We start from the raw sequence: 27062 nt of genomic DNA, 5'->3' as shown, positions 1-27062 counted from the left end.
GGGAAAACGAGGGCGGCAAGGGTGGGAGTTGGAGCTGAGGGGAGCGGGAGAAGGGATGGAGGAGGAAAAGGAGGAGGAGGAGAAAAAGGAGGAGGAAGAGGAGGAGGAAGGGTTCGCTGCCCGCGGACCCCGCCCAGCCCCGAGTGCGGGAAGGGCTCCGAGCGCTGCCCCAGCTCCGTGCCCCGTGCGGGGATCCGCGCCTGCGATCCCCGCTGAGCCCCGGCGGGCCGAGCCCGGTGATCCGGGCTGGGGACACACCGGGCTGGGGACTCCGACCCTTCCTGGCTCCCCGCGGACACCGGGATGAAGGCCGGGGGAGCCCCGCTCGGCTTCCTGCTCCTCTTCCTCATCCCTCCCACCCCTGATCCCGCCCGTCCTCGCTGGGATTCATCGTCCCTCCCGCAGCTCCGCCTTCCTCATCCCGCCTCCTCCTCCTCCTCCTCCTCCTCCTCCTCCTCGTCCATCCCTCCGTCCCCCTCCCTTGTCCCACAGCCGTCCCCTCGCCCCCCCGGACTCCTCCCCAGCGCCCCCCAAGAAACGGCCCCGGCGCCAACTGGGAAGCTTTATTGGGAGCGCTGGGAGCGGGCGGGCGGGGGCAGAGCGCCAGCGGGGCTGGGGGGGACACGCGACCCCCCCAAAATCGCCGCGGGGACGGAGCGGGGGGTCCCGGCCGGGCCCGAGGCCGCGGGGAGCGGCTGCGGCCGCCGGCGGCTCAGGAGCTCTGCGGGCAGAGAAAAGGGGGTGAGCCCGGGCCGGGGGCCCCGGGGGGAGCGCGGCCGCTCCGGCCCGGGGGGGACACGACCCCCGGCACCCCCCCGGACCTTCTTGCGCAGGTAGAAGCCGAGCCCCAGCGCCAGGAAGACCGAGCCCAGGACGAAGCCCCCGATGCCCGTCAGCATCTTGCTGCGGGCGGCGTCCGGCGGCATCTCTGGGGGGGCGCGGGGCTCAGCACCCCCAAAACCTCGCACGGACACCCCGAGCCCCTCCCGCCGCCCTCCCGCTCGGCCCCCCTGAACCCAGCCCGGCCGGGACCCCCCGAAACCTCCCCCCGACCCCTGCCAGGAACACCCGGCACCCCCAAACTCCCTCCCAGTAAATCCCAGAACCCAAAAAATCCTTCCCAGTTACACCCGGCACCCCCAAACCCCCTCCCAGTAAATCCCAGAACCCAAAAAATCCTTCCCAGCCACACCCGGCACCACCAAACCCCCTCCCAGTAAATCCCAGAACCCAAAAAATCCTTCCCAGCCACACCCAGCAGCCCCAAAACTCCTCATAGTGCCCACCAGCACCCCAAAAGTCCGTCCCAGTAAATCCCAGCACACCAAAACTCTCTCCCAGTAACTCCCAGTATCCCCAAATCCCATCTCTGTTACTTCCAGCATAACCAAACCTCCTCCCAGTCACACCCAGCACCCCAAACCGTTTCCCAGTTTAAAAGAGTGACCCCAAACCCTTTCCCAGTCACACCCGGCACCCCCAAACCCATTCCCAGTTAAACAGAGTGACCCCAAACCCCCTCCCAGTCACACCCAGCACCCCCAATCCCATTCCCAGTTAAACAGAGTGACCCCAAACCCTTTCCCAGTCACACCCAGCACCCCCAAACCCCCTCCCAGCGCCCACCAGCACCCCCCCAACCCCACCCCCCCCTCCCCAGCGCCCCCCGAAGCCCTTGCCAGCCCTCCCCCAGCCCCCAGCCCCTCTCCCAGTTGCCGGCCGGCTCTCTCCAGCTGCCTCCCAGTGGCTCCCAGCCCCCGGCCGTGGCTCCGGCCCGGCCCCAGCGGCTCCCCCGTACCCCAGTGGCGGCTCAGGGGCTGCTCCAGGCTGCCGTGCTCCACCTGGCAGGTGTAGGTGAGCCCGCGCCGGGGGGGGGTTTCCAGCAGCACCAGCAGCTGGTAGGTCCAGTCCCCGTTGGGGACCACGTCGGTGGCCACCACGTGCTCCGAGAGCTCCTGCTGGCCCTGGAACCACCTCACCTGGATCGGGGCAGGGTAGAAATCCAGCACGGAGCAGAGCAGGCGGCCGGGGCCGGGCTGGGAGCTCGAGGGCACCAGCGAGATGGACACGCTGGGGGGCACTGGGAGAGAGAGAGCGGGGACGGGCTGGGATCAGCTGGGGGGCGCTGGGAGAGAGAGGGGAGGGGTGGGGAGGGGTTGGGAGGGACTGGGAGGGACTGGGGGGGACTGGGAGGGACTGGGGGGGACTGGGAATGGATTGGGATGGACTGGGAATGGATTGTGAGGGACTGGGAATGGACTGGGAGGGATTGGGAGGGACTGGGGATGGATTGGGAGTGACGGGGAATGGATTGGGATAGACTGGGAGGGACTGGGAATGGACTGGGAGGGATTTGGCATGGACTGGGACGGACTGGGAATGGATTGTGAGGGACTGGGAATGGACTGGGAATGGACTGGGAGGGTCTGGGGATGGACTGGGAGGGACTGTAAGGGACTAAGATGGACTGGGTGGGACTGGGGATGGGCTGGGAGGGACTGGGAGCGACTGGGAGGGACTGGGAGCGACTGGGAGGGACTGGGAGGCGCTGGGCGGGACTGGGGCGGCGCGGTCGGGAACTGGGAATGAAGCGCTCGGGCCCCGGGTCTGCCTGGCAACTGGTGACTCATCGGCGGAACGCGCTCTGATTGGCTGAGACGCGTCGGATTTACGCGTCGCTGAATCGGATGCGGATGGGGGAACTGGGAAGGACTGGGATGGACTGGGATGAACTGGGATGGACTGGGAGGGGCTGGGAGAGTTTTGGGGGGGAGTGGAATTGGACTTGGGAAGACTGGAATTGACTGGAAATGGATGGAAGGTGGACTGGGAAGGGACTAGGAATAGACGGGCTGGGACTGGGAATGAGTTGGGGTGGACTGGGATGGAAAAGGTGGGATGGGGAACAGACTGCAAGGGACTGGGATAGACAGAGAATGGACTGGGATTAACTGGGAATGGTCAGAGAATGGACTATGAGAGACTGGGAATGCACTGGGATTGGACTGGGAATGGACTGGATGGGATTGGAAATGGGCTGGGTTGCTAAAGCAGGGACAGAGGATGGAGTGGGAGGGATTTTGAGGGACTGGGAGCCCCCGGGGATGGGCCCAGGGAGGGCTGAGGGCTCCGGGCCGATTCCCAGGGAGGTTTCGAGGGGCTCCGGGGTCGTTGGCAGGGCCGGGCCCGAGGGGACACGCTCTGCCCCGCGCTCACCTCGGCGCTCCGTAATGAACGGGGTTAACTCCTGGCGGTTGGGCCGGCAGTAATTGTCCACTTGACCCCGTTTGTACCCTATTATTTCCGGGTTGTTGTTCCTGTACCGGGCCTGTTTCTCCCCAAAGGGGGTGAACCCCACGAACTCCCCCACGTCGCTGTCGAACATCAGGTACGGCTGCCGGTTGTAGATTTGTGTCTCCACGAACCTCACCTTCTCCGTGCCGTTCGTGAAGTGACACTCGGAGGTAAACATGTGCTGGAACACCTCTGTGGGTGCAGGACCCAGCTCAGGTGTTGCCCCCAGCACCCCCAGCCCCCCGGGGCCCACCCCGCACCCCCACCCCGCACCCCCTGTGCCCCACGGCCGCCCTGGGACCCTCCTGCCCGCGCTGCCGCTTCCTCTTTGTCCCCTTCCCCAGTTCCCCTTCCGCATCCTCTCCCCTCCCGCCTCCGGCCGCGCCCCGAAATCACTTCGGGGCTCCCGAATTTTTCCATTTCCCACCCATTTTAACACCGCTCCCCCATCCCCAGCCCCTCGGGCTCGGGTTTGGGGTGCCCCCTCCCCATTTCCCCCTTCCCCACCCTCCCCACCGCTCCGCCCCCTCCCCGCTCACCCGAGAGCTCCGCGCCCGCAGCCGGGGCGGCTCCCAGCGCCACCAGTGCCACCAGCACGGCCCCGGCTGCCGCCCCGAGCCCCATGGCCAGCGCCGCACCGGGACCCCCGGCCCCGCAGCTTTAGGGGCGCGCTCCCTGATTGGTGGGGCGTGGTTTTTGGCCGAGCTTTGATTGGCTGCGCCGTTTTTTGGGTCCTTTGTAACGCACCGAGGAGTTTTTCGCCCGCTCCGATTGGCCGGTTCCGTTCGCAGCCCGATTTTCAGACGCTCTGCCCAGCAACCGATGACTCATCAACAACTCCCGCTCTGATTGGCTGGAATTTCTCAGGGCGCTCGCTTTTCGAAGGCTCTACCCGGCAACCGGTGAGGCAATAAACGCCCCGCGCTCCCATTGGCTGCGGCGCGTCCTGCCCGCGCTCTGATTGGCTGAGGGGTTTCGGGCCGCCGCAGCCCCGGGTGGGTTTTTGGGCAGGGGGAGCCTTGGGGCGGGGGCGGGGATGGGGGGCGGGATGTGCCGGGACAGCCAATCAGAGCCGTTCTTTGCGCGTTTCACCCCAATTTTTGGGGCGCTGCGCTCGGACAGAATTTCCTGATCCCATCCCTTTGTCCCTCTCCACATTTGGAACAAAATTTGCCGAACTAGCGGTCAACAAAAGCTTAAACTCTTAATGGAATGATTGTAAAATTATATTAATTAAATTACAATGGCATTTTTATATAACAACATCTTATTAGAAATTATTAATATAATATTATACTGTTAATATATAATTATACCAAATTTATACATACTATAATAAAATATTACGGTGTTCTAAATTTTACATGTATTATTTTTAAAACGTATTAAATATATTTTTAAAAATTATTACAATATTATTAACTAGGGGTGAGCGCCCCAGGTTATTATATCCTCCAGCCCAGGTCGAGCTCTGCAGCTCTCCGCGTGTTTTGTGCCCATAAAAACCCCAAACCACCAGGATTCAGCCCAAATCCAGCTCTGGGGTCCCTCAGGCTCCGAGCATCCCCTCCCCACCCCTGGAACCCTCCCGGTGACCCCCAGAGATTTTGGGGCTCTCTCCCGGAATCTGCGAGCTGCGAACCCCCCCAAGGGAAAATCCCGGCCCGGGGACCCCCCGAGGGATTTGGGGCGAGCTCCCCCTCCCCGCTGGCTGCGGGATTTGGGGAGGGGGCGATGCTGCCGGGGCCGGGGGCTGCGGCTGCTATGGGGGGGCTGGGGAAGCGCGGGGTTCCGGGGCTGCTCCTCTTCCTCCTCCTCCTCCTCCTCCTCCTCCTGCTCCTGCTCCTCCTCATCCTCCGGCTCATCCTCTCCGGCTGCTCCTCTTCCTCCCTCCTTCCTCTTTCCCGTTTCTCCTCCTCCTCCTCCTCCTCCGTCCCTTCTCCCGCTCCCCCCGGGCCCAGCGCCCCCCGTTGTTCCCCCTCGTTTTCCCGGGGCCGTCGCGTCCCACGGGAGGAGCCGGGACGGAACAGGGCCAGGACATGTGGGACAGGGCCTGTGACATATGTGACATAGCTAGGACATGTGGGATGTGGCCAGTGACATGTGTGACATGACCTGTGACATGTGGGACAGGGCCAGTGACATGTGGGACACGGCCAGTGACATGTGGGACACGGCGAGGGACATGTGGGGACATGGGCAGTGACATGTGTGAACTGGCCAGTGACATGTGGGACATGACCTGTGACATGTGGGACACGGCCAGGACATGTGGGACACGGCCAGTGACATGTGGGACATGGCCAGTGACATGTGGGACGTGGCCAGTGACATGGGGGACATGGCCAGTGACATGTGGGGACATGGCCAGTGACATGTGGGACATGGCCAGTGACATGTGGGGACATGGCCAGTGACATGTGGGACGTGGCCAGTGACATGTGGGACGTGGCCAGTCACATTTAGGGACAATTTGGGACGCGGCCATGGCCGGTGCCATGGGGGGCCTCGCAAGGGATGTGGGGGACGCTGGCTTGGAGGGAGTTGGGGGCTCAAGGCCGGGACTTGGGGCTCGCTGACGCCTTTGGGGAGCCCCGGCCGAGCGGCTCCGGCCGCGCTGGGAGACCCTGGCAGAGTTCTGGGGCAGCGGCGACCCCAAACCTCAGGGATTCCGCCCCAAAAATAGCAGCCAGGAGCCGCCCGGGGTGAGGGAAAGGGGGGATGTGACCCCCGGCGTGAGCAGGAGGGGCTGGAACCCCCAAAGCCGAGCGTGGGGGGCAGAAGTGGGGCTGGGGAGGCAGAGGGAGAGGGGTGGGAGAGGGCGGGGAGAGACTGGCCGGGACCCCCAAACAGTGCGGGAGGGAGCTGGGACCCCCGAATTGCGATGGGAGAGGCGACCCCCGTCCTTCCTCACCCCGACTTCTCCTCTTCTCCGGGGAGTTCCCCTGCTCCTTCCTCCTCCTCCTCCTCCTCGTCCATCCCTCCGTCCCCCTCCCTTGTCCCACAGCCGTCCCCTCGCCCCCCCGGACCCCTCCCCAGCGCCCCCCAAGAAACGGCCCCGGCGCCAACTGGGAAGCTTTATTGGGAGCGCTGGGAGCGGGCGGGCGGGGGCAGAGCGGCAGCGGGGCTGGGGGGGACACGCGACCCCCCCAAAATCGCCGCGGGGACGGAGCGGGGGGTCCCGGCCGGGCCCGAGGCCGCGGGGAGCGGCTGCGGCCGCCGGCGGCTCAGGAGCTCTGCGGGCAGAGAAAAGGGGGTGAGCCCGGGCCGGGGGCCCCGGGGGGAGCGCGGCCGCTCCGGCCCGGGGGGGACACGACCCCCGGCACCCCCCCGGACCTTCTTGCGCAGGTAGAAGCCGAGCCCCAGCGCCAGGAAGACCGAGCCCAGGACGAAGCCCCCGATGCCCGTCAGCATCTTGCTGCGGGCGGCGTCCGGCGGCATCTCTGGGGGGGCGCGGGGCTCAGCACCCCCAAAACCTCGCACGGACACCCCGAGCCCCTCCCGCCGCCCTCCCGCTCGGCCCCCCTGAACCCAGCCCGGCCGGGACCCCCCGAAACCTCCCCCGACCCCTGCCAGGAACACCCGGCACCCCCAAACTCCCTCCCAGTAAATCCCAGCACCCAAAAAATCCTTCCCAGCCACACCCGGCACCCCCAAACTCCCTCCCAGTAAATCCCAGTACCCAAAAAATCCTTCCCAGTCACACCCGGCACCCCCAAACTCCCTCCCAGGAAATCCCAGCACTCCGAAACTCTCTCCCAGTAATTCCCACTACCCTGAAAATGCTTCCCAGTTCATCCCACCACCCCCAAACCTCCTCCCAGTCACACCCAGCCCCCCCAAACCCGATCCCAGTTAAAACCAGCACCTCCAAACCCCCTCCCAATAAATCCCAGCACCCAGAAAATCCCTCCCAGTTCATCCAAGCTTCCCCAAATTCGATCCCAGTCACACCCAGCACCCCCAAACCCATTCCCAGTTAAACAGAGTGACCCCAAACCCCCTCCCAGTCACACCCAGCACCCCCAAACCCATTCCCAGTTAAACAGAGTGACCCCAAACCCTTTCCCAGTCACACCCGGCACCCCCAAACCCATTCCCAGTTAAACAGAGTGACCCCAAACCCCCTCCCAGTCACACCCGGCACCCCCAATCCCATTCCCAGTTAAACAGAGTGACCCCAAACCCCCTCCCAGTCACACCCAGCACCCCCAAACCCATTCCCAGTTAAAGAGAGTGACCCCAAACCCCCTCCCAGTCACACCCAGCACCCCCAAACCCATTCCCAGTTAAACAGAGTGACCCCAAACCCCCTCCCAGTCACACCCAGCACCCCCAAACCCCCTCCCAGCGCCCACCAGCACCCCCCCAACCCCACCCCCCCTCCCCAGCGCCCCCCGAAGCCCTTGCCAGCCCTCCCCCAGCCCCCAGCCCCTCTCCCAGTTGCCGGCCGGCTCTCTCCAGCTGCCTCCCCGTGGCTCCCAGCCCCCGGCCGTGGCTCCGGCCCGGCCCCAGCGGCTCCCCCGTACCCCAGTGGCGGCTCAGGGGCTGCTCCAGGCTGCCGTGCTCCACCTGGCAGGTGTAGGTGAGCCCGCGCCGGGGGGGGGTTTCCAGCAGCACCAGCAGCTGGTAGGTCCAGTCCCCGTTGGGGACCACGTCGGTGGCCACCACGTGCTCCGAGAGCTCCTGCTGGCCCTGGAACCACCTCACCTGGATCGGGGCAGGGTAGAAATCCAGCACGGAGCAGAGCAGGCGGCCGGGGCCGGGCTGGGAGCTCGAGGGCACCAGCGAGATGGACACGCTGGGGGGCACTGGGAGAGAGAGAGCGGGACGGGCTGGGATCAGCTGGGGGGGCTGGGAGAGAGAGGGGAGGGGTGGGGAGGGGCTGGGAGGGACTGGGAGGGATTGGGAGGGACTGGGGATGGACTGGGAATTGACTGGGATGGACTGGGAGGGAGTGGGAATGGATTAGGAGGGACTGGGAGGGACTGGGAGGGATTGGGAGGGACTGGGAGGGACTGGGATGGACTGGGAGGGACTGGGAGGGACTGGGATGGACTGCGAGGGACTGGGAGGGACTGTGAGGGACTGGGGGGGACCGGGAGGGACTGGGGGGGGACCGGGAGGGACTGGGAATGGACTGGGAGGGACTGGGAATGGACTGGAGATGGACTGGGAGGGACTGGGAGGGAGTGGGAGGGACTGGGAGGGAGTGGGAGGGACTGGGAGGGACTGGGAATGAAGTGGGGATGTACTGGGAGGGACTGGGAATGGAATGGGAGGGAGTGGGAGGGACTGGGAGGGACTGGGAATGGAGTGGGGATGTACTGGGAGGGACTGGGAATGGATTTGCAGGGACTGGGATTGGAATTGTGTGGGACTGGGAATGGACTGGGCTGGATGATGAGGAACTGTGAATAGACTGGGATTGGCTGTGAATAGACTGGGAATGTATTGGGATGCACCGGGCATGGATTGGGAATGGAGTGGAAGGGACTGGGAATGGACTGGGATGGACTGGGAGGGACTGGGAGGGACTGGAATGGACTGGGAGGGACTGGGAATGGATTGGGATGAAGTGGGAGGGATTGGGAGGGTCTGGGAGGGATTGGGAGGGATAAGGGAGGGACTGGGAATAGACTGGAATGGACTGGGAGGGACTGGGGATGGATTGGGAGGGACTGGGAGGGACTGGGGATGGACTGGGAGGGACTGGGAATGGATTGGGAGGGACTGGGAGGGACTGGGATGGCTTTGGGATGTACTGGGAGGGATTGGGAATGGACTGGGGATGGATTGGGAATGGACTGGGAGGGACTGGGAGGGACTGGGAGGGCACAGGGAGCCCCCGGGGATGGGCCCAGGCAGGGCTGAGGGCTCCGGGCCGATTCCCAGGGAGGTTTCGAGGGGCTCCGGGGCCGTTGGCAGGGCCGGGCCCGAGGGGACACGCTCTGCCCCGCGCTCACCTCGGCGCTCCACGCTGAACGGGGCGTCAACCTGGTAGTTGTGCCGGCAGTACGTGTCCACTCCACCTCGTCTCTCCTCCATCAATTCCGGGTCGCTGTTCCAGTCCCTGGCCCACTTCTCCCCAAGGGGGGTGAACCCCACGTGCTCCCCCACGTCGCTGTCGAACATCACGAACTGCAGCCGGTTGTAGATGTACCTGTCCACCAACCTCACCTTCTCCGTGCCGTTCGTGAAGTGACACTCGGAGATAAACATGAACTGGAACACCCCTGTGGGTGCAGGACCCATCTCAGGGGGTGCCCCCAGCACCCCCAGCACCCCCAGCCCCCCGGGGCCCACCCCGCACCCCCACCCCGCACCCCCTGTGCCCCACGGCCGCCCTGGGACCCTCCTGCCCGCGCTGCCGCTTCCTCTTTGCCGCCCTTCCCCCAGTTCCCCTTCCGCATCCTCTCCCCTCCCGCCTCCGGCCGCGCCCCGAAATCACTTCGGGGCTCCCGAATTTTCCCCTTTCCCACCCATTTTAACACCACTCCCCCGATCCCCAGCCCCTCGGGCTCGGGTTTGGGGTGCCCCCTCCCCATTTCCCCCTTCCCCAGCCTCCCCACCGCTCCGCCCCCTCCCCGCTCACCCGAGAGCTCCGCGCCCGCAGCCGGGGCGGCTCCCAGCGCCACCAGTGCCACCAGCACGGCCCCGGCTGCCGCCCCGAGCCCCATGGCCAGCGCCGCACCGGGACCCCCGGGACCAGCCGCGCTGCACTGCGGGAACCAGCGCGGAGCGCCGCGGGGTCATTAGGGACGCGCTCCCTGATTGGTCGGCCGTGGTTTTCGGCTTCGCTTTGATTGGCTGCAACTTTTTTCGGCTCCTCCACGATTGGCCGGGCTGTTTTTCCCGCGCTCCGATTGGCCGGTTCCGTTCGGAGCCCGATTTTCAGGCGCTCTGCCCAGCAACCGATGACTCATCGGCGCGCCGCGCTCCGATTGGCTGGAATTTTCTGAGGAGCGCGCTTTTCCCCAGCCTCTACCCGGCAACCGGTGACGCGCCGCCCGCGCCGCGCTCCCATTGGCCGGGCGCTTTTTGGGGTGCCGCTGCCCCGCTCCCGGTGCCCCCAGTCGGGCGCCGCTTTCCCGGGAGCAGCTCCGGCCCTCGGCCGCGTCGCGGAGCCCGGGGCGCCATGGCCGGAGCGCGGAGCGTGCCCCGGCTGCTGCCGCTGCTGGCGCTGAGCCTGCCCGCGCTCTGGGGGCTCCCAGGTGGGGCTGGGGGCTCCCGGGGCCGCGGGCTGGGGGTGCGGGCTTGGGGGGTGGGAGTCAAGGGGTTAAAGGGGTCTCAGCCCATTTTGGGGGGTTTTGGGGGGTTTTTGGGGGTTTTGGGGGGTTTTTGGGGGATTTGGGGGGTTTTGGGGGGGTTTTTGGGGGGTTTTGGGGAAGGGCGTGGTCCCCCAGATGGTTTTTTGGGTTTTTTTCCTCCTTTTTTTGGAGATTTTGGGGGTTGGGTGTGGCCGAGTTCCTCTTTTTCCAGGATTTTGGGGGGCTGGGATTGGCCAAACCCCCCTGTACCCAAAATTTTGGGGGCTGGGATTGGCCAAACCCCCCTGTACCCAAAAGTTTGGGGGGCTGGGATTGGCCAAACCCCCCTGTACCCAAAATTTTGGGGGGCTGGGATTGGCCAAACCCCCCTGTACCCAAAATTCTGGGGGCTGGGATTGGCCAAACCCCCCTGTACCCAAAATTTTGGGGGGCTCTGATTGGCCAAACCCCCCTGTACCCAAAATTTTGGGAACTGAGAATACCCAAATCCTATTTTTCCAGGATTTTGGGGGTCTAGGATTGCCCAAACCCCCCTGTACCCAAAATTTTGGGGGTCTAGGATTGCCTAAACCCCCCTGTACCCAAAATTTTGGGAACTGAGAACTCCCAAATCCTCTTTTTCCCGGATTTTGGGGGGCTGGGATTGGCCAAACCCCCCTGTACCCAAAATTTTGGGGGTCTGGGATTGGCCAAACCCCCCTGTACCCAAAATTTTGGGGGTCTGGGATTGGCCAAACCCCCCTGTACCCAAAATTTTGGGGGGCTGGGATTGGCCAAACCCCCCTGTACCCAAAATTGTGGGGGGCTGGGATTGGCCAAAACCCCCTGTACCCAAAATTTTGGGAACTGAGAACTCCCAAATCCTCCTTTTCCAGAATTTTGGGGGGCTGGGATTGGCCAAACCCCCCTGTACCCAAAATTTTGGGAACTGAGAACTCCCAAATCCTCTTTTTCCAGGATTTTGGGGGGCTGGGATTGGCCAAACCCCCCGTACCCAAAATTTTGGGGGGCTGGGATTGGCCAAACCCCCCTGTACCCAAAATTTTGGGGGGCTGGGATTGGCCAAACCCCCCTGTACCCAAAATTTTGGGAACTGAGAATTCCCAAATTCTCTTTTTCCAGAATTTTTGGGGGGCTGGGATTGGCTAAACCCCCCTGTACCCAAAATTTTGGGAACTGAGAACTCCCAAATCCTCTTTTTCCCGGATTTTGGGGGGCTGGGATTGGCCAAACCCCCCTGTACCCAAAATTTTGGGGGGCTGGGAGTGCCCAACCCCCCTGTACCCAAAATTTGGGGAACTGAGAATTCCCAAATCCTCTTTTCTCGGGATTTTTGGGCTCTGAAAGTGCCCAAATCCCAATTTTCCCACGATTTTGGGGACCTGGGAGTGCCCAGACCCCCCTGTACCCAAAATTTGGGGATCTGAGAATTCCAAAATCTTCTTTTTCGAGAAGTTTGGGGATCTAAAAGTGCCCAAATCCCAAATTTTCCCCAATTTTGGGCATCTGCAAGTGCCCAGACCCCCCTGTACCCAAAATTTGGGGTATTGGGAATTCCCAAATCCCACTTTTTCAGCATTTTTGGGGTCTGGGGGTTCCCAAAAATCCAATTTTTTGTCGATTTTTGGGGTCTGGGCGTGCCCAACCCCCCTGTACCCAAAATTTGGGGAACTCAAAATTCCCATTTCCTCATTTTCCACAATTTTGGGGTTCTGAGAATTCCCAAATCCCAAATTTTTCGCGATTTTGGGGATCTGGAAGTGCCTAAATCCCAATTTTTCAGGATTTTTGGAGTCTGGGGTTGCCCAAAAATCCGATTTTTTTGTGGATTTTTGGAGTTTGGTAGTGCCCAACCCCCCCTGTACCCAAAATTTGGGGAACTGAGAATTCCCAAATCCTCTTTTCCCGGGTGTTCTAATGCATAAAATTAGAATAAAATATGAATATTTAAATTGCGGTCAGATTTCATTATAATAAAATCAGGAGAATATTCAAAATTCGATGGAATTTTATAATTTTTCCTCCCCCTCCTCTTCCTCCTCCCCCCGCGCTGGGCCCCGCCGGGATCTGCCCAGCAACCGCTGACTCATCGGCGCTGCGCGATCTGATTGGCTGATGCTCTCCCGCGCCCCTCTGTGATTGGCTGATTTTTACCCGCCCTTCTTTCGGTGTGTGGGGAGGGGGAATTTTCCCGCGGGATGATCCCAAAAAAATCCCCAAAATTTGGGATTTTCCAACCCCTCGGGATGGGTTTGGGAGCTTGGGGGGATCCCAAATATTCCCTTAATCCGCGAATTCGCAAAAAAATGGCAGAAAGACCCCAAAAAATGGCAGAAAAATCGGTGAGAACCCCAAAAATTCCGGAAAAATTCCCCCAAAAATTCCCCCAAAAAATTTCCAAAATCCCCCAAAATTCAAAATTATTCCTAAAAATCCCCCCAAAATCCCCTAAAAAACCCGCAAAATCCCAAATTATTCCCAAAAATCAACCCCCAAAAATTCCCCCAAAAAATGCCCCAAAAATTCAAAATTATTCCTGAAACTCCCCCTAAAAAATTCTCAATAATTCCCTAAAAAATCCCCCAAAATGTCCCAAATATTCCCCAAAATCCTCAAAAAAATCTCCAAAAATCCCCAAAAAATTCCCACGCACAAAATCCCTCAAAAAATTCCCAAAAATCCCCAAAAAATCCCCGAAAATGCCCCAAAAATTCAAAATTATTCCCAAAAATCCCCCAAAAAATGCCCTAAAAAATCCCAAAATATTCCCAAAAATCCCCTAAAAAAACCCCCAAATTCCCAAAATTTTCCCCAAATCCCAAAACTGCGGAGCCTTTTTGCAATAATATTTTCTTTATTTACACCTTGCAAGAATTCCAAAGGATTTTTCGGTTTTTTTGGGTTTTTTTTCCGGCTTTTTTTGGGTTTTTTTTTCGCTTTTTTTTTTGTAGGAAAACAAAAAAAATTCCGAACCCGCGAATCCTAAAAGGGCGACGGGGAGGGAGGAGAAATTTGGGGAAAATTGGGGAAATTTGGGGGGAAAATTGGGGGAAAATTGGGGGAAATTCAGGAAAAAATCCCAGAAAAAAAAAAGAGAAAATTTGGAGAAAATGGAGAAAAAATTGGGGGAAAATTGAGAAAAATTGGGGGGAAATTGGGGAAATGTTGGAGAAAAATTTGGAGAAAATTCTGGAAAAAATTGAGAAAATTTGGAGAAAATTTGGGGGAAATTGGGGAAATTTTCGGGAATAATTTGGGGGAAATTAAGGAAAAGATTCGGGAAAAATTGGGGGAAAATTGAGAAAAATCTGGTGAAAATTTGGGGGAAAATTGAGAAAAATGTGGAGAAATTTTGGGGGGGAAATTGGGGAAAATTCGGGAAAAATTTAGAACATTTGGGGGAAATTGAGAAAAATTTGGGGGAAAATTGCAAAAAATTTGGAGAAAAATTGGGGTAAATTGGGGAAATTTTGGGAGGAAAATTGGGGAAAATCCGGATGAAATTTGGGGGAAAATTGGGAAAAATTTAGAAAAACTTGGGGGGAAAATTGAGAAAAATTTGGAGAAAATTTGGGGTAAACTGGGGAAATTTTGGGAGGAAAATTGGGGAAAAGTCTGGAGAAATTTTGGGGAAAATTGAGAAAAAAGTGGAGAAAATTTGGGGGAAACTGGGGAAATTTTGGGAAAATTCCAGAAAAAAATTGAGAACATTTGGGGGAAAATTGAGAACAAACTGGGGGAAAATTGAGGGAATTTTGGAAAAACTCAGGGGAAAATAGAAAAAAAATTGGAGGAAATTTTTGGGAAATTTTGGGAAAATTGGGGAGAAAAAAGAGAAAATTTGGGGTAAAATTGAGGAAAATTTGGGGTAAAATTGAGAAAGATGTGGAGAAAATTTGGGAGGAAAATTGGGTAAAAACAGGGAAAAAAATTGTGAAATATTCGGAGAAAAATAAGGAAAAATCTGGGAAAAAAATTGGGGAAAATTTGAGAAATATTTGGAGAAAATTTGGGGGAAAACTGAAAAAAATTGGGAAAAATTTCCCCATTTTTTCCCCTCGGAATTCGAATTTTTTACCAAAATTTCTCTTTTTATTTCCTGGAAATTTCAATTTTTATTCTCAAAATTCCTCATTTTTCCCATTTTTTCCTGGAATTTTTGGGGGGGAATTTTTTCCAGGAATTCCACCCAAAAATTCTCTTTTTATTCCACAATTCCCCCCCTAAAAATTCCCATTTCCCCCCTGATTTTTACCTTTTTTTTGGAAATTTTTTCTTTTTTTTTTCCCCAGGAATTTTTCAATTTTTCCAGGATTTTTTTCTGGTGATCTTTTCCAGGAATTCCACCAAAAATTCTCTTTTTATTCCACAATTCCCCCTGAATTTTTGAGAAAATCCCCCCAAAATTCCCATTTTCCTCCCAATTTTCCCCCCAAAAAATCCCATTTTCCCCCCCAATTTTTACCTTTTTTACTGGGAATTTTCCCGTTTTTTTCCGGCAATTTTTCAGTTTTTTTCCAGGAATTTTTTCCGTGAATTTTTTCCAGGAATTCCACCAACAATTCTCTTTTATTTCACAATTTCCTCCATTTTCCCCCAAAAAATCCCATTTTCCCCCCAATTTTTCACCTTTTTTCCGGGAAGTTTTCTGGTTTTTCCGGGATTTTTTTCACGTTTTTCCGCCCAAGAATTTTTTCCGAGAATTTTTCCGGGAATTCCACAATCCTCCCCCTTTTCCCCCAAAAAACTCCTATTTTCCCCCCAATTTTTTACCTTTTCTCAGTGAAATTTTCAGTTTTTTTCTGGGAATTCTTCAGTTTTTTCCAGGAATTTCTTTCCCGGGAATTTTTTCCATAAATTCCACCAAAAATCCTCTTTTCATTCCGCAATCCCCCCCGACTTTTTGCGAAAACCCCCCCAAAAAATCCCGTTTTTCCCCCGGTTTTTCGCCTTTTTTCCGGGATTTTTTCAGTTTTTTTTCCGGGATTTTTTTTTTTTTTCCTCGCGGGGTTTTTCCGGGAATTTTTTCCGGGAATTCAGGCGGAGTCGGAGTCGCTGGTGTCGGAGGAGGAGGAGGAGGAGGAGGAGGAGGAAGAGTCGGAGCTGGAGCTGGAGGCGCTGAGCCGCGACGCCGCCGCCGCCGCCGACTCCGGCTTCTCGTTGGCTGCGGGGAAAAATGGGGAAATTAGGGAAAAATCGGGAAAAAATTGGGAAAAAATATGGGGGAAATACGGGGGGAATATGGGGGAAAATTTGGGGGAAATATGGGGGAAATTCGGGAAAAATTGGTAATAAAATCGCGGAAAATACGGGGAAAATTTGGGGAAAATATGGGGAAAAATGGGAAAAATCAGGGAAAAATCGGGAAAAAATTGGGAAAAATAGGGGGAAATATGGGGGGAAATATGGGGGGAAGTGGGGAGGAAATTGGGGAAAATATGGGGAAAATTCGGGGAAAATTGGTAATAAAATCGCGGGAAATACTGGGAAAATATTTGGAAAAATTTGGGGGAAATGGGGGAAAAACTGGGAAAAATTGGGAAAAACAGGGGAAAATATGGGGGGAAATATGGGGGGAAATGGGGGGGAAATTGGGAAAAATTTGGGGGAAATATGGGGGAAATTCGGGAAAAATTGGTAATAAAATCGCGGAAAATACGGGGAAAAATGGGAAAAATCAGGGAAAAATCGGGAAAAAATTGGGAAAAATAGGGGAAAATATGGGGGGAAATACGGGGGAAGTGGGGAGGAAATTGGGAAAAATTTGGGGGAAATACGGGGAAAATTGGTAATAAAATCGCGGGAAATACGGGGAAAATATTGGGGAAAATATGGGGGGAAATGGGGGAAAATTGGGGAAAATACTGGGAAAATTTGGGGGAAATGGGGGGGCATTGGGAAAAATTTGGGGGAAATATGGGGAAAATTCGGGAAGAATTGGTAATAAAATCGCGGAAAATACGGGGAAAATATTGGGAAAAATTAGGGAAAAATCGGGAAAAAACTGGGAAAAATAGGGGAAAAATGGGGGGAAATATGGGGGGAAATATGGGGGGAAATGGGGGGAAATTGGGAAAAATTGGTAATAAAATTGTGGAAAATACGGGGAAAATTTGGGGAAAATATGGGGGGAAATTGGGAAAAATTGGGGTAAATATGGGGAAAATAATGGGAAAAATTTGGGGGAAATGGGGGAAAAATTGGGGAAAAATTGGGAAAAATTTGGGGGAAATGGAGGAAAAATTGGGGAAAAAATTGGGAAAAATTTGGGGGAAAAATTGGGGGAAATTGGGGGAAAATTGGGGGAAAATTCGGTAAAAATTGGTAATAAAATTGCGGAAAATACGGGGAAAATTTGGGGAAAATATGGGGGGAAATTGGGAAAAAATTGGGCAAAATCGGGGAAATATGGGGGGAAATACGGGGGAAGTGGGGGGGAAATTGGGAAAAATTTGGGGGAAATATGGGGGAAATTGGTAATAAAATAGCGGAAAATATGGGGAAAATTTGGGGAAAATTTGGGGAAAATATTGGGAAAAATTTGGGGGAAATGGGGGAAAAATTGGGGAAAATTGGGGGAAAATTCAGGAAAAATTGGTAATAAAATCGCGGAAAATATGGGGGAAATTTGGGGAAAATATTGGGAAAAATTTGGGGGAAATGGGGGAAAAATTGGGAAAAATTTTGGGGCAATACGGGAAAAATTAGGGAAAATATGGAGGGAAATGGGGGAAAAGTTGGGAAAAATTTTGGGTAAATATGGGGAAAATATTGGGAAAAATTTGGGGAAATGGGGGAAAAACTGGGAAAAATTTGGGGGAAATGGGGGAAAAATTAGGGAAAATATGGGGGAAATAGGGGAAAATTTGGGGAAAATTGGTAATAAACTCGTGGAAAATATGGGGGGGAAATGGGGGAAAATTGGGAAAAATTTTGGGTAAATATGGGGAAAATTTGGGGAAAATATTGGGAAAAAATTGGGGGAAATATGGGGGAAATTCGGGAAGAATTGGTAATAAAATCGTGGAAAATAGAGGGAAAATATTGGGGAAAATATGGGGGGAAATGGGGGAAAATTGGTAAAAATTGTGAAAAATTGGGGAAAATATCGGGAAAAATATGGGGGGAAATAGGGGGAAGATCAGGAAAATTGGGGAAAAAATGGGGAAATTTGGGGAAAATTTGGGAAAAATCTGGAATAAAATGGGGGAAATATGGGGGGGAAAAATTGGGGAAAATATTGGGAAAATATCAGAGGAAATGGGGGAAAATTTGGGGAAAATTTGTAATAAAATTGCAGAAAATATGGGGAAATTTTGGGAAAAATTGGGGAAATTTTGAGAAAAATATGGGGGAAATTTGGGGAAAAATTGAAGGAAATTTTGGGGGGGGAAAAAAAAAAATTCCAGGTTTTTTCTGGGAATTCAGTTCCCCATCCCACCCAACATCCCCAATTCCAAATCCCCAAATTCCCAAAAATTCTCCAAAAATTCCCTAATTCTGACCATTTTTTGGGATTTTGGGCGGAATTAGAAAAATTCCGATTTCTGGACCCTTTTTTAGGGGTTTTTGTTGGAATTATTCCCAAAAATTCCAATTTCTGCCCCGTTTTTTTTGGGTTTTCAAAATCCCCAAATTCCCAACTCCCAAAATTCCCAAAAATCCCCAAAATTCCCCAATCCTGACCCTTTTTTGGGGGTTTTCTGGCCGAGTTGAACTGCCCGACCCATCCTGAACCCCCAAAACCCCCAATTCCAAATCCCAAAATTCCCAAAAATTCTCCAAAAATTCCAAAATTCTTCACTTTTTTGGGGTTTTTTTTTAATGGAATTACTCACAAAAATTCCAATTTCTGGACCCTTTTTTTGGGGTTTTGGGTGGAATAATTCCCAAAAATTCCAATTTCTGCCCCGTTTTTTTTGGGTTTTCAAAATCCCCAAATTCCCAACTCCCAAAATTTCCCAAATTCCCCATTTCTGACCCTTTTTTGGGGGTTTTTTGGCCGAGTTGAGCTGCCCGCTGACGTCCTGGAGCCGCTTCTCCAATTCCCGTTTTTTCTCCAGCGCCAGCTCCTCTTTCGTCTTCCCCACCGGCTTCTTCAGGGCTGGAAAATTGGGGAAAAATCGGGAAAAATTAGGGAAAATTTGGGAAAAAATTAAGGGAAAATTGGGAGAAAAGTTGGGGAAAATTGGGAAAAAAATTAGGAAAAAATAGGAGGAAAATTGGGGAAAAGTTGAGAAAAAATTCAGGGAAAATTGGGAATATTGCAGAAAAAATCAGGGAATGGGGGGAAATTGGGGGAAAATTGAGGAAAAATCGGGGAAAAATGGGGGAAAATTGGAGAAAAACTGGAAAATTGTGGGAAAAATTGGGGAAAAATTGGGAAAAAATTGGGGAAAAATTGGAAAAAAATTGGGGGAAAATTAGGGGAAATTGGGGAGAATATGGGAAGAATTGGGGGGAAAATTGAGAGAAAACTGGGTAAACTGGGAAAAAATTGGGAGAAAAGTTGGGGAAAATCAGGAGAAAATCTAAGAAAAACTGGGGGAAAAATAGGGGAAAATAGCCAAAAAATCCCCCAAAATCACAAAAAATGGCAAAAAATCCCCAAAAAATCCATGAAATATCACAAAAATGTGCCAATAAACAATCCCCCCAAAATACCTGAAAAATCACAAAAAAATCCCCAAAAAATCCACGAGAAATCATGAAAAAACCCCAAAAAATGGCAAAAAATGTCTGAAAAAATCCCCCAAAAATGGCAAAAAAAATCCCCCAAAAATGGCAAAAAAAATCCCCCAAAAATGGCAAAAAAAATCCCCAAAAAATGGCAAAAAACCCTAAAAAAGTCTCAAAAAAAACCTCCTGAAATGGCAAAAAATCGCACAAAAATCCCTGAAAAATCACAAAGAAATCGCCAAAAAATCTCTCAAGAATGGCAAAAAATCCCCAAAAATTCTCCAAAACATCCCCAAAAAATAGCAAAAAAATCTCCAAAAAACGCCAAAAAATCCACCTAAAAATCCCCAAAAAAATCCCCAAAAAATAGCAAAAAATCCCCCAAAAAACCCCCAAAAAATCCCATTTTCCCCCCAATTCCAAACCCACTCACTCTCGCTGTAGGGCTTGCGGGGTTTCTTCCTGAGGCACGAGAGCACGTAGCGCTCCAGCTCACCTGAGTCCAACACCCCCAAACTACAAAAGACCCCCAAAATACCCCCAAAAATCCCCAAAAAATGGCAAAAAAATCCCCAAAAAACCCCCCCAAAAAAGGCAAAAAATCCTCCAAAAATTAATGAAAAATCCTGAAAAAATCCCCAAAAAAATCCCCAAAAAATAGCAAAAAATCCCCCAAAAATCTCGAAAAAATCCCCAAAAAATCCCCCAAAAATGGCAAAAAAATCCCCAAAAATCCATGAAAAATCACAAAAAAATCCCCCAAAAATCTCCAAAAAATGGCAAAAAATCCCCAAAAAATCCATGAAAAAATCACAAAAAAATCTCCAAAAAATGGCGAAAAATCCCAAAAAAAATCCCAAAAAATGGCAAAAAATCCTCAAAAAATCCCTGAAAAATCCTCAAAAAAATCTCCAAAAAATAGCAAAAAATCCCCAAAAAATGGCAAAAAATCCCTATAAAATCTCGAAAAAAACCCCAAAAAATCCCAAAAATTCCCCAAAAACCCCCAAAATGGAATTTGCACTCACTCTCGCTGTAGGGCTTGCGGGGTTTCTTCCTGAGGCACGAGAGCACGTAGCGCTCCAGCTCGCCTGAATCCAACATCCCCAAACTACAAAATACCCCCAAAATACCCCCAAAAATCCCCAAAAAATGACAAAAAAATCCTCCAAAAATTAATGAAAAATCCTGAAAAATTCTCCAAAAAATCCCCAAAAAATGGCAAAAAATCCCCAAAAAATCCATGAAAAATCACCAAAAAATGGCAAAAAATCCCCAAAGAACCTAGAAAAAAATCCCCAAAAAAATCCCAAAAAATGGGAAAAAATCCACAAAAAATCCATGAAAAATCACAAAAAAATCCCCAAAAAATGGCAAAAAATCCCCAAATAATCCATGAAAAATCCCCAAAAAATCCCCAAAAAATAGCAAAAAATCCCCAAAAAATGGCAAAAAACTGACAAATAATCCCCAAAAAATCCATGAAAAATCACAATAAAAATCCCCAAAAAATCCCAAAAAATCCCCAAAAAAATCCCAAAAAATCCCCCAAAAAATCCCAAAAAATGGCAAATAAACCCCAAAAAATTCACAAAAAAAAATCCCATTTTCCCCCCATAAAACTGGAATTTGCACTCACTCTCGCTGTAGGGCTTGCGGGGTTTCTTCCTGAGGCACGAGAGCACGTAGCGCTCCAGCTCGCCTGAATGCAACATCCCCAACAACAAAATACCCCAAAAAATGGCAAAAAATCCCCCAAAAATCCCCAAAAAATCACTAAAAACATACCCAAAAAATGGCAAAAAATCCCCAAAAATTCTCCAAATAATCCCCAAAAAACCCCCAAAAAATGGTGAAAAATCCTGAAAAATTCTCCAAAAAATTCCCAAAAAATGGCAAAAAATCCCCAAAAAATCCATGAAAAATCACAAAAAAATCTCCAAAAAATGGCAAAAAATCCCCAAAGAATCTAGAAAAAATCCCCAAAAAAATCCCAAAAAATGGCAAAAAATCCCCAAAAAATCCATGAAAAATCACAAAAAAATCCCCAAAAATCCCCAAAAAATGACAAAAAAATCCTCCATAAATTCTCAAAAAAATCCCCAAAAAATCCCCAAAAAATGGCAAAAAATCCTCCAAAAATTAATAAAAAATCCCCAAAAAATCCCCAAAAATGGCAAAAAAACCCCCAAAAAATCCCCAAAAAAATCCCATTTTCCCCCGATTTTCCCCCAAAATGGAATGCACTCACTCTCGCTGTAGGGCTTGCGGGGTTTCTTCCTGAGGCACGAGAGCACGTAGCGCTCCAGCTCGCGCAGCGTGGACGCTTTGAGCGTCTCGAAGTCGATCTCGATCTCCTCGGGGTTGGAGTCGCGCAGGGACGGTTCCCGCGCCTGGATGATGTGAACGACCCGTCCCAACTTTTCTCCGGGGAGTTTGTTGATGTCCAGGCTCAGCTGCCGCTTCTCGTCGTACGACATCGGCCGCGGCTCCTCCTCCTCCTCCGAGTCCAGCAGCGACGAGGGCGCCAAGGGGAGAGGCGGTTTGGAGGATTTCTTGGAGGTTCTGGGGAGAAAAATCAGGATTTTAATAGAAAATGACCCAAAAAATCGCATTTTTTCTTGATTTTTAAAGGGAGTTTTTGGTCTCGACTCCTCCGAGTCCAGCAGCGACGAGGGAGCCAAGGGGAGAGGAGGCTTGGAGGATTTCTTGGAGGTTCTGGGGAGAAAAATGAGGTTTTTGAGCAAAAAATGACCCAAAAAATCGCATTTTTTCCTGATTTTTAAAGGGTATTATTGGTGTCAACTCCTCTGAGTCCAGCAGGGAGGAAGGCACAGCAAGGAGAGGGGTTTGGAGGATTTCTTGGAGGTTCTGGGGAAAAAAAATCAGGTTTTTTAAGAGAAAATGACCCAAAAAATCGCATTTTTCAAGGGAGGTTTTGGTCTAGACTCCTCCGAGTCCAGCAGTGACGAGGGCGCCAAGGGGAGAGGCGGCTTGGAGGATTTCTTGGAGGTTCTGGGGAAAAAAAGGGAAAAAATCGGGTTTTTTAAGAGAAAATGACCCAAAAAATCGCATTTTTTCCTGATTTTTAAAGGGAGTTTTTGGTCTCAAATCATCCGAGTCCAGCAGAGACAAGGGAACCAAAGGGAGAGGCGGCTTCGAGGATTTCTTGGAGCTTCTGGGGAAAAAAAGGGAAAAAATCGGGTTTTTGAAGAGAAAATGACCCAAAAAATCGCATTTTTAAAGGCAATTTTTGGTCTCGACTCCTCCGAGTCCAGCAGAGACAAGGGAGCCAAGGGGAGAGGCGGCTTCGAGGATTTCTTGGAGGTTCTGGGGAGAAAAATGAGGTTTTTGAACAAAAAATGACCCAAAAAATCGCATTTTTCCTGATTTTTAAAGGGAATTATTGGTGTCAACTCCTCTGAGTCCAGCAGGGAGGAAGGCACAGCAAGGAGAGGGGTTTGGAGGATTTCTTGGAGGTTCTGGGGAAAAAAAATCAGGTTTTTTAAGAGAAAATGACCCAAAAAATCGCATTTTTCAAGGGAGGTTTTGGTCTCGACTCCTCCGAGTCCAGCAGAGACAAGGGAGCCAAGGGGAGAGGCGGCTTGGAGGATTTCTTGGAGGTTCTGGGGAAAAAAAGGGAAAAAATCGGGTTTTTTAATAGAAAATGACCCCCAAAATTGCATTTTTTCCTGATTTTTAAAGGGTATTATTGGTGTCAACTCCTCCGAGTCCAGCAGAGACAAGGGAGCCAAGGGGAGAGGCGGCTTCGAGGATTTCTTGGACGTTCTGGGGGAAAAAATGAGGTTTTTGAGCAAAAAATGACCCAAAAAATCGAATTTTTCAAGGGAGTTTTTGGTCTCGACTCCTCCGAGTCCAGCAGAGACAAGGGAGCCAAGGGGAGAGGCGGCTTCGAGGATTTCTTTGAGGTTCTGGGAGAAAAAAGGGAAAAAATCGGGTTTTTTAAGAGAAAATGACCCAAAAAATCTCATTTTTTCCTGATTTTTAAAGGGAGTTTTTGGACTCGAATCATCCGAGTCAAGCAGAGACAAGGGAACCAAAGGGAGAGGCGGCTTGGAGGATTTCTTGGAGGTTCTGGGGGAAAAATGGTAATTTTTGAGGAAAAAATAGGAAAAAAATCACTTTTTTGTAAATAAAAATTGCCTAAAAAATCTCATTTTTTTCTGATTTTTAAAGGGAGTTTTTGGTCTGTGGGGACAGGCGGCTTCGAGGATTTCCTGGAGGTTCTGGGGAAAAAATCAGGTTTTTTTAAGAGAAAATGACCCAAAAAATCTCATTTTTCAAGGGAATTTTTGGTCTGCGGGGACAGGCGGCTTCGAGGATTTCTTGGAAAATTCCAAAAATCCCCGAAACCCCCAAAAATCTCTGGAATTCCAATCTCAAATCCCAAAAATCCAAAAAAACACCAAAAATTTCTGGAATTCCAATCTCAAATCCCAAAAAAAACCCCAAAAATCTCTGGAATCCCAATCCCAAATATCCAAAAAAACCCAAAAACTCCCTAGCATCCCAATCCCAAATCCTAAAAATCCCAAAAAACCCCAAAAATCTCTGGAATCCCAATCTCAAATCCCAAAAATCCAAAAAAACACCAAAAATCTCTGGAATCCCAATCCCAAATCCTAAAAATCCCAAAAAACCCCAAAAATCTCAGGAATTCCAATCTCAAATACCAAAAATCTCTGGAATCCCAATCCCAAATCCCAAAAATCCCAAAAATCCCTGGAATTCCAATCCCAAATCCCAAAAATCCCCCAAAACCCTAAAAATCTCTGGAATTCCAATCTCAAATCCCAAAAATCTCTGGAATCCCAATCCCAAATCCTAAAAATCCCAAAAAAACCCAAAAATCTCTGGAATCCCAATCCCAAATCCTAAAAATCCCAAAAAATCCCAAAAAACCTCAGGAATCCCAATATCAAATCCCAAAAATACAAAAAAACCCCCAAAAATCTCTGGAATCCCAATCTCAAATCCCAAAAAAAACCCCAAAAATCTCTGGAATCTCAATCCCAAATTCCAAAAATCCCCGAAACCCCCAAAAATCTCTGGAATCCCAAAAATCTCTGGAATCCCAAAGTCAAATCCCAAAAATCCAAAAAAACCCCAAAAATCTCTGGAATCCCAATCTCAAATCCCAAAAATCTCTGGAATCCCAATCCCAAATCCCAAAAATCCCAAAAACCCCAAAAATCTCAGGAATTCCAATCTCAAATCCCAAAAATCTCTGGAATCCCAATCCCAAATCCCCAAAAAAACCCTAAAAATCTCTGGAATCCCAATCCCAAATCCCAAAAATCCCTGAAAACCCTAAAAATCTCTGGAATTCCAATCTCAAATCCTAAAAATCTCTGGAATTCAAATCCCAAAAAACCCCAAAACCCCCCAAAATTCCAACCCCAAATCCTTCCAAAAAACCCCAAAAATCCCAAAAACCCCTGGAATTTCCCCCAAATCCCTCACCTGGAGCCCGTTCCAGCCCCGTTCCTGCGGGCCCTGCGCAGCTGCACCCCAAATCCCAAACCCTAAACAATCCTGGAATCCCAATCCCAAATGCCAAAAATCTCATCCCAAACCCCAAAAATGTCCGGAATCCCATCCCAAAAATCCCAAAAATCCCGGAATTTCCCCCAAATCCCTCACCTGGAGCCTGTTGGGGCCCCGTTCCTGCGGGCCCTGCGCAGCTGCACCCCAAATCCCAAACCCTAAACAATCCTGGAATCCCAATCCCAAATGCCAAAAATCTCATCTCAAACCCCAAAAATCTCCGGAATCCCATCCCAAAAAACCCAAAAACCCCGGAATTTGCCCCAAATCCCTCACCTGGAGCCCGTTCCAGCCCCGTTCCTGCGGGCCCTGCGCAGCTGCCCCTGCCGTGCCCCAAATCCCAAAACAACCATTTCAAACCCCAAAAAAAACCCAAAATTCCAACCCCAAATCCTTCCAAAAAACCCCAAAAATCCCAAAAACCCTGGAATTTCCCCCAAATCCCTCACCTGGAGCCCGTTCCAGCCCCGTTCCTGCGGGCCCTGCGCAGCTGCACCCCAAATCCCAAACCCTAAACAATCCTGGAATCCCAATCCCAAATGCCAAAAATCTCATCCCAAACCCCAAAAATCTCCGGAATCCCATCCCAAAAATCCCAAAAACCCTGGAATTTCCCCCAAATCCATCACCTGGAGCCCGTTCCAGCCCCGTTCCTGCGGGCCCTGCGCAGCTGCCCCGGCCGTGCCCCAAATCCCAAAACAACCATTTCAAACCCCAAAAAACCCAAAATTCCAACCCCAAATCCTTCCAAAAAACCCCAAAAATCCCAAAACCCCTGGAATTTCCCCCAAATCCCTCACCTGGAGCCCGTTCCAGCCCCGTTCCTGCGGGCCCTGCTCAGCTGCACCCCAAATCCCAAACCCTAAACAATCCTGGAATCCCAATCCCAAATGCCAAAAATCTCATCCCATACCCCAAAAATCTCCGGAATCCCATCCCAAAAAACCCAAAAACCCTGGAATTTCCCCCAAATCCCTCACCTGGAGCCCGTTGCAGCCCCGTTCCTGCGGGCCCTGCGCAGCTGCCCCTGCCGTGCCCCAAACCCCAAATCCCAAAACAACCATTTCAAACCCCAAAAAAACCCAAAACCGCCCAAAATTCCAACCCCAAATCCTTCCAAAAAACCCCAAAAAACCCAAAAACCCCGGAATTTCCCCCAAATCCCTCACCTGGAGCCCGTTCCAGCCCCGTTCCTGCGGGCCCTGCGCAGCTGCACCCCAAATCCCAAACCCTAAACAATCCTGGAATCCCAATCCCAAATGCCAAAAATCTCATCTCAAACCCCAAAAATCTCCGGAATCCCATCCCAAAAATCCCAAAAACCCCGGAATTTGCCCCAAATCCCTCACCTGGAGCCCGTTGCAGCCCCGTTCCTGCGGGCCCTGCGCAGCTGCCCCGGCCGTGCCCGCTCCTCGTCGGGTCCCGCTCTCCCTTTGTGCTTTTCCGACTTTTTCTTCTTCCGCTTCTCCCGCCTCTTCCTGGGCTTGGCCACGGGGCCCTGCGAGAGCGCCGCCAGCTGCTCGTGCACCGCCCGCAGCTGTGGAGACCGGCCCACAATAGTCCCAATTTCCACACTTTTTGCCCCAAAAAAATGCCCGGATTTTTTCCCCGTCTTTTCGTATTTTTTTCTGATTTTTTTCCCATTTTTTTCCGATTTTTTTCAGATTTTTTCCCAATTTCATTCAAATTTTTCTCCCCATTTTATTCAGATTTTTTTCCCTATTTTTTCCAGATTTTTTCCCATTTTTTCCCTACTTTTTCCAGATTTTTTCCCATTTTTTTCAATTTTTTTCCAGATTTTTTCCCATTTTTATTCCCATTTTTTTCAATTTTTTTTCAGATGTTTTCCCCAATTTTTCCCATTTTATTCGAATTTTTTTCCCCATTTTATTGAGATTTTTTCCCTATTTTTTCCAGATTTTTTTCCCTATTTTTTCCAATTTTTTTCCCATTTTTTTCAAGATTTTTTCCCAATTGTTCCCCATTTTCCCCCCATTTTTCCCTGTGTTTTCCCCCCTTTTTCCCTATTTTCCCCCCATTTCCCCTAGTTTTTTCCACCTTTTTTCCCTTTTTTCCCCCTATTTTTCCCTGTGTTTTCCCCCTTTTTCCTATTTTCCCCCCCATTTTTCCCCAATTTTTCCCCCTTTTTTCCCCAATTTTCCCCCCATTTCCCCCCATTTTTCCCCCCATTTCCCCCCAATATTTTCCCCCATTTCCCCCCAATTTTCCCCCCATTTTCCCCCAATTTTC

At 51.4% G+C, this 27062-nt stretch overlaps 3 protein-coding genes across 3 annotated transcripts in view; all 3 read right to left on the bottom strand.

Moving 5' to 3' along the window:
* Positions 1-548: 548 nt before the first annotated feature.
* LOC144247659 (class II histocompatibility antigen, B-L beta chain-like) lies at positions 549-3964 on the bottom strand. Its single transcript, XM_077788975.1, has 5 exons — positions 3834-3964; positions 3217-3486; positions 1799-2080; positions 822-928; positions 549-721 (listed from the first exon to the last, which is right to left on the bottom strand). Exons 1-5 carry the CDS (start codon positions 3916-3918, stop codon positions 713-715), a joined length of 753 nt encoding a protein of 250 aa, XP_077645101.1. The 5' UTR covers positions 3919-3964; the 3' UTR covers positions 549-712.
* A 2393-nt stretch (positions 3965-6357) lies between these two features.
* On the bottom strand, positions 6358-10007 carry LOC110480015 (class II histocompatibility antigen, B-L beta chain). Its single transcript, XM_077788974.1, has 5 exons — positions 9890-10007; positions 9261-9530; positions 7824-8105; positions 6631-6737; positions 6358-6530 (listed from the first exon to the last, which is right to left on the bottom strand). Exons 1-5 carry the CDS (start codon positions 9972-9974, stop codon positions 6522-6524), a joined length of 753 nt encoding a protein of 250 aa, XP_077645100.1. The 5' UTR covers positions 9975-10007; the 3' UTR covers positions 6358-6521.
* A 3392-nt stretch (positions 10008-13399) lies between these two features.
* BRD2 (bromodomain containing 2) overlaps positions 13400-27062 on the bottom strand; it is a 52509-nt gene continuing 38846 nt past the window's right edge. Inside the window, exons 9-12 of the mRNA XM_077788962.1 lie at positions 26162-26349; positions 21496-21809; positions 18547-18669; positions 13400-15729 (exon numbers count right to left, since the gene is read on the bottom strand). Of these exons, the coding sequence (XP_077645088.1) occupies positions 15602-15729; positions 18547-18669; positions 21496-21809; positions 26162-26349 (753 nt within the window). The 3' untranslated portion in view covers positions 13400-15601. The remainder of the gene's footprint in view (positions 15730-18546; positions 18670-21495; positions 21810-26161; positions 26350-27062) is intronic.

The sequence above is a fragment of the Lonchura striata genome, chromosome 29, assembly GCF_046129695.1.
Source record: "Lonchura striata isolate bLonStr1 chromosome 29, bLonStr1.mat, whole genome shotgun sequence".
Taxonomy (NCBI): domain Eukaryota; kingdom Metazoa; phylum Chordata; class Aves; order Passeriformes; family Estrildidae; genus Lonchura; species Lonchura striata.
The sequence above is the reverse complement of the archived record's forward strand: the minus strand, read 5'-3'. Positions and strand labels throughout refer to the sequence as shown.

What these genes read in the sequence shown, in the direction of transcription:
- LOC144247659 (XM_077788975.1), bottom strand. Translation starts at nt 3,918, where the DNA reads ATGGGGCTCGGGGCGGCAGCCGGGGCCGTGCTGGTGGCACTGGTGGCG. An exon ending in TGCGGGCGCGGAGCTCTCGG is followed by an intron (nt 3,487 to 3,833) that starts GTGAGCGGGGAG and finishes CTGCACCCACAG; the next exon opens with AGGTGTTCCAGCACATGTTT. An exon ending in GCCCCTGAGCCGCCACTGGG is followed by an intron (nt 929 to 1,798) that starts GTACGGGGGAGC and finishes GCGCCCCCCCAG; the next exon opens with AGATGCCGCCGGACGCCGCC.
- LOC110480015 (XM_077788974.1), bottom strand. Translation starts at nt 9,974, where the DNA reads ATGGGGCTCGGGGCGGCAGCCGGGGCCGTGCTGGTGGCACTGGTGGCG. An exon ending in TGCGGGCGCGGAGCTCTCGG is followed by an intron (nt 9,531 to 9,889) that starts GTGAGCGGGGAG and finishes CTGCACCCACAG; the next exon opens with GGGTGTTCCAGTTCATGTTT. An exon ending in GTTCAGCGTGGAGCGCCGAG is followed by an intron (nt 8,106 to 9,260) that starts GTGAGCGCGGGG and finishes TCTCTCTCCCAG; the next exon opens with TGCCCCCCAGCGTGTCCATC.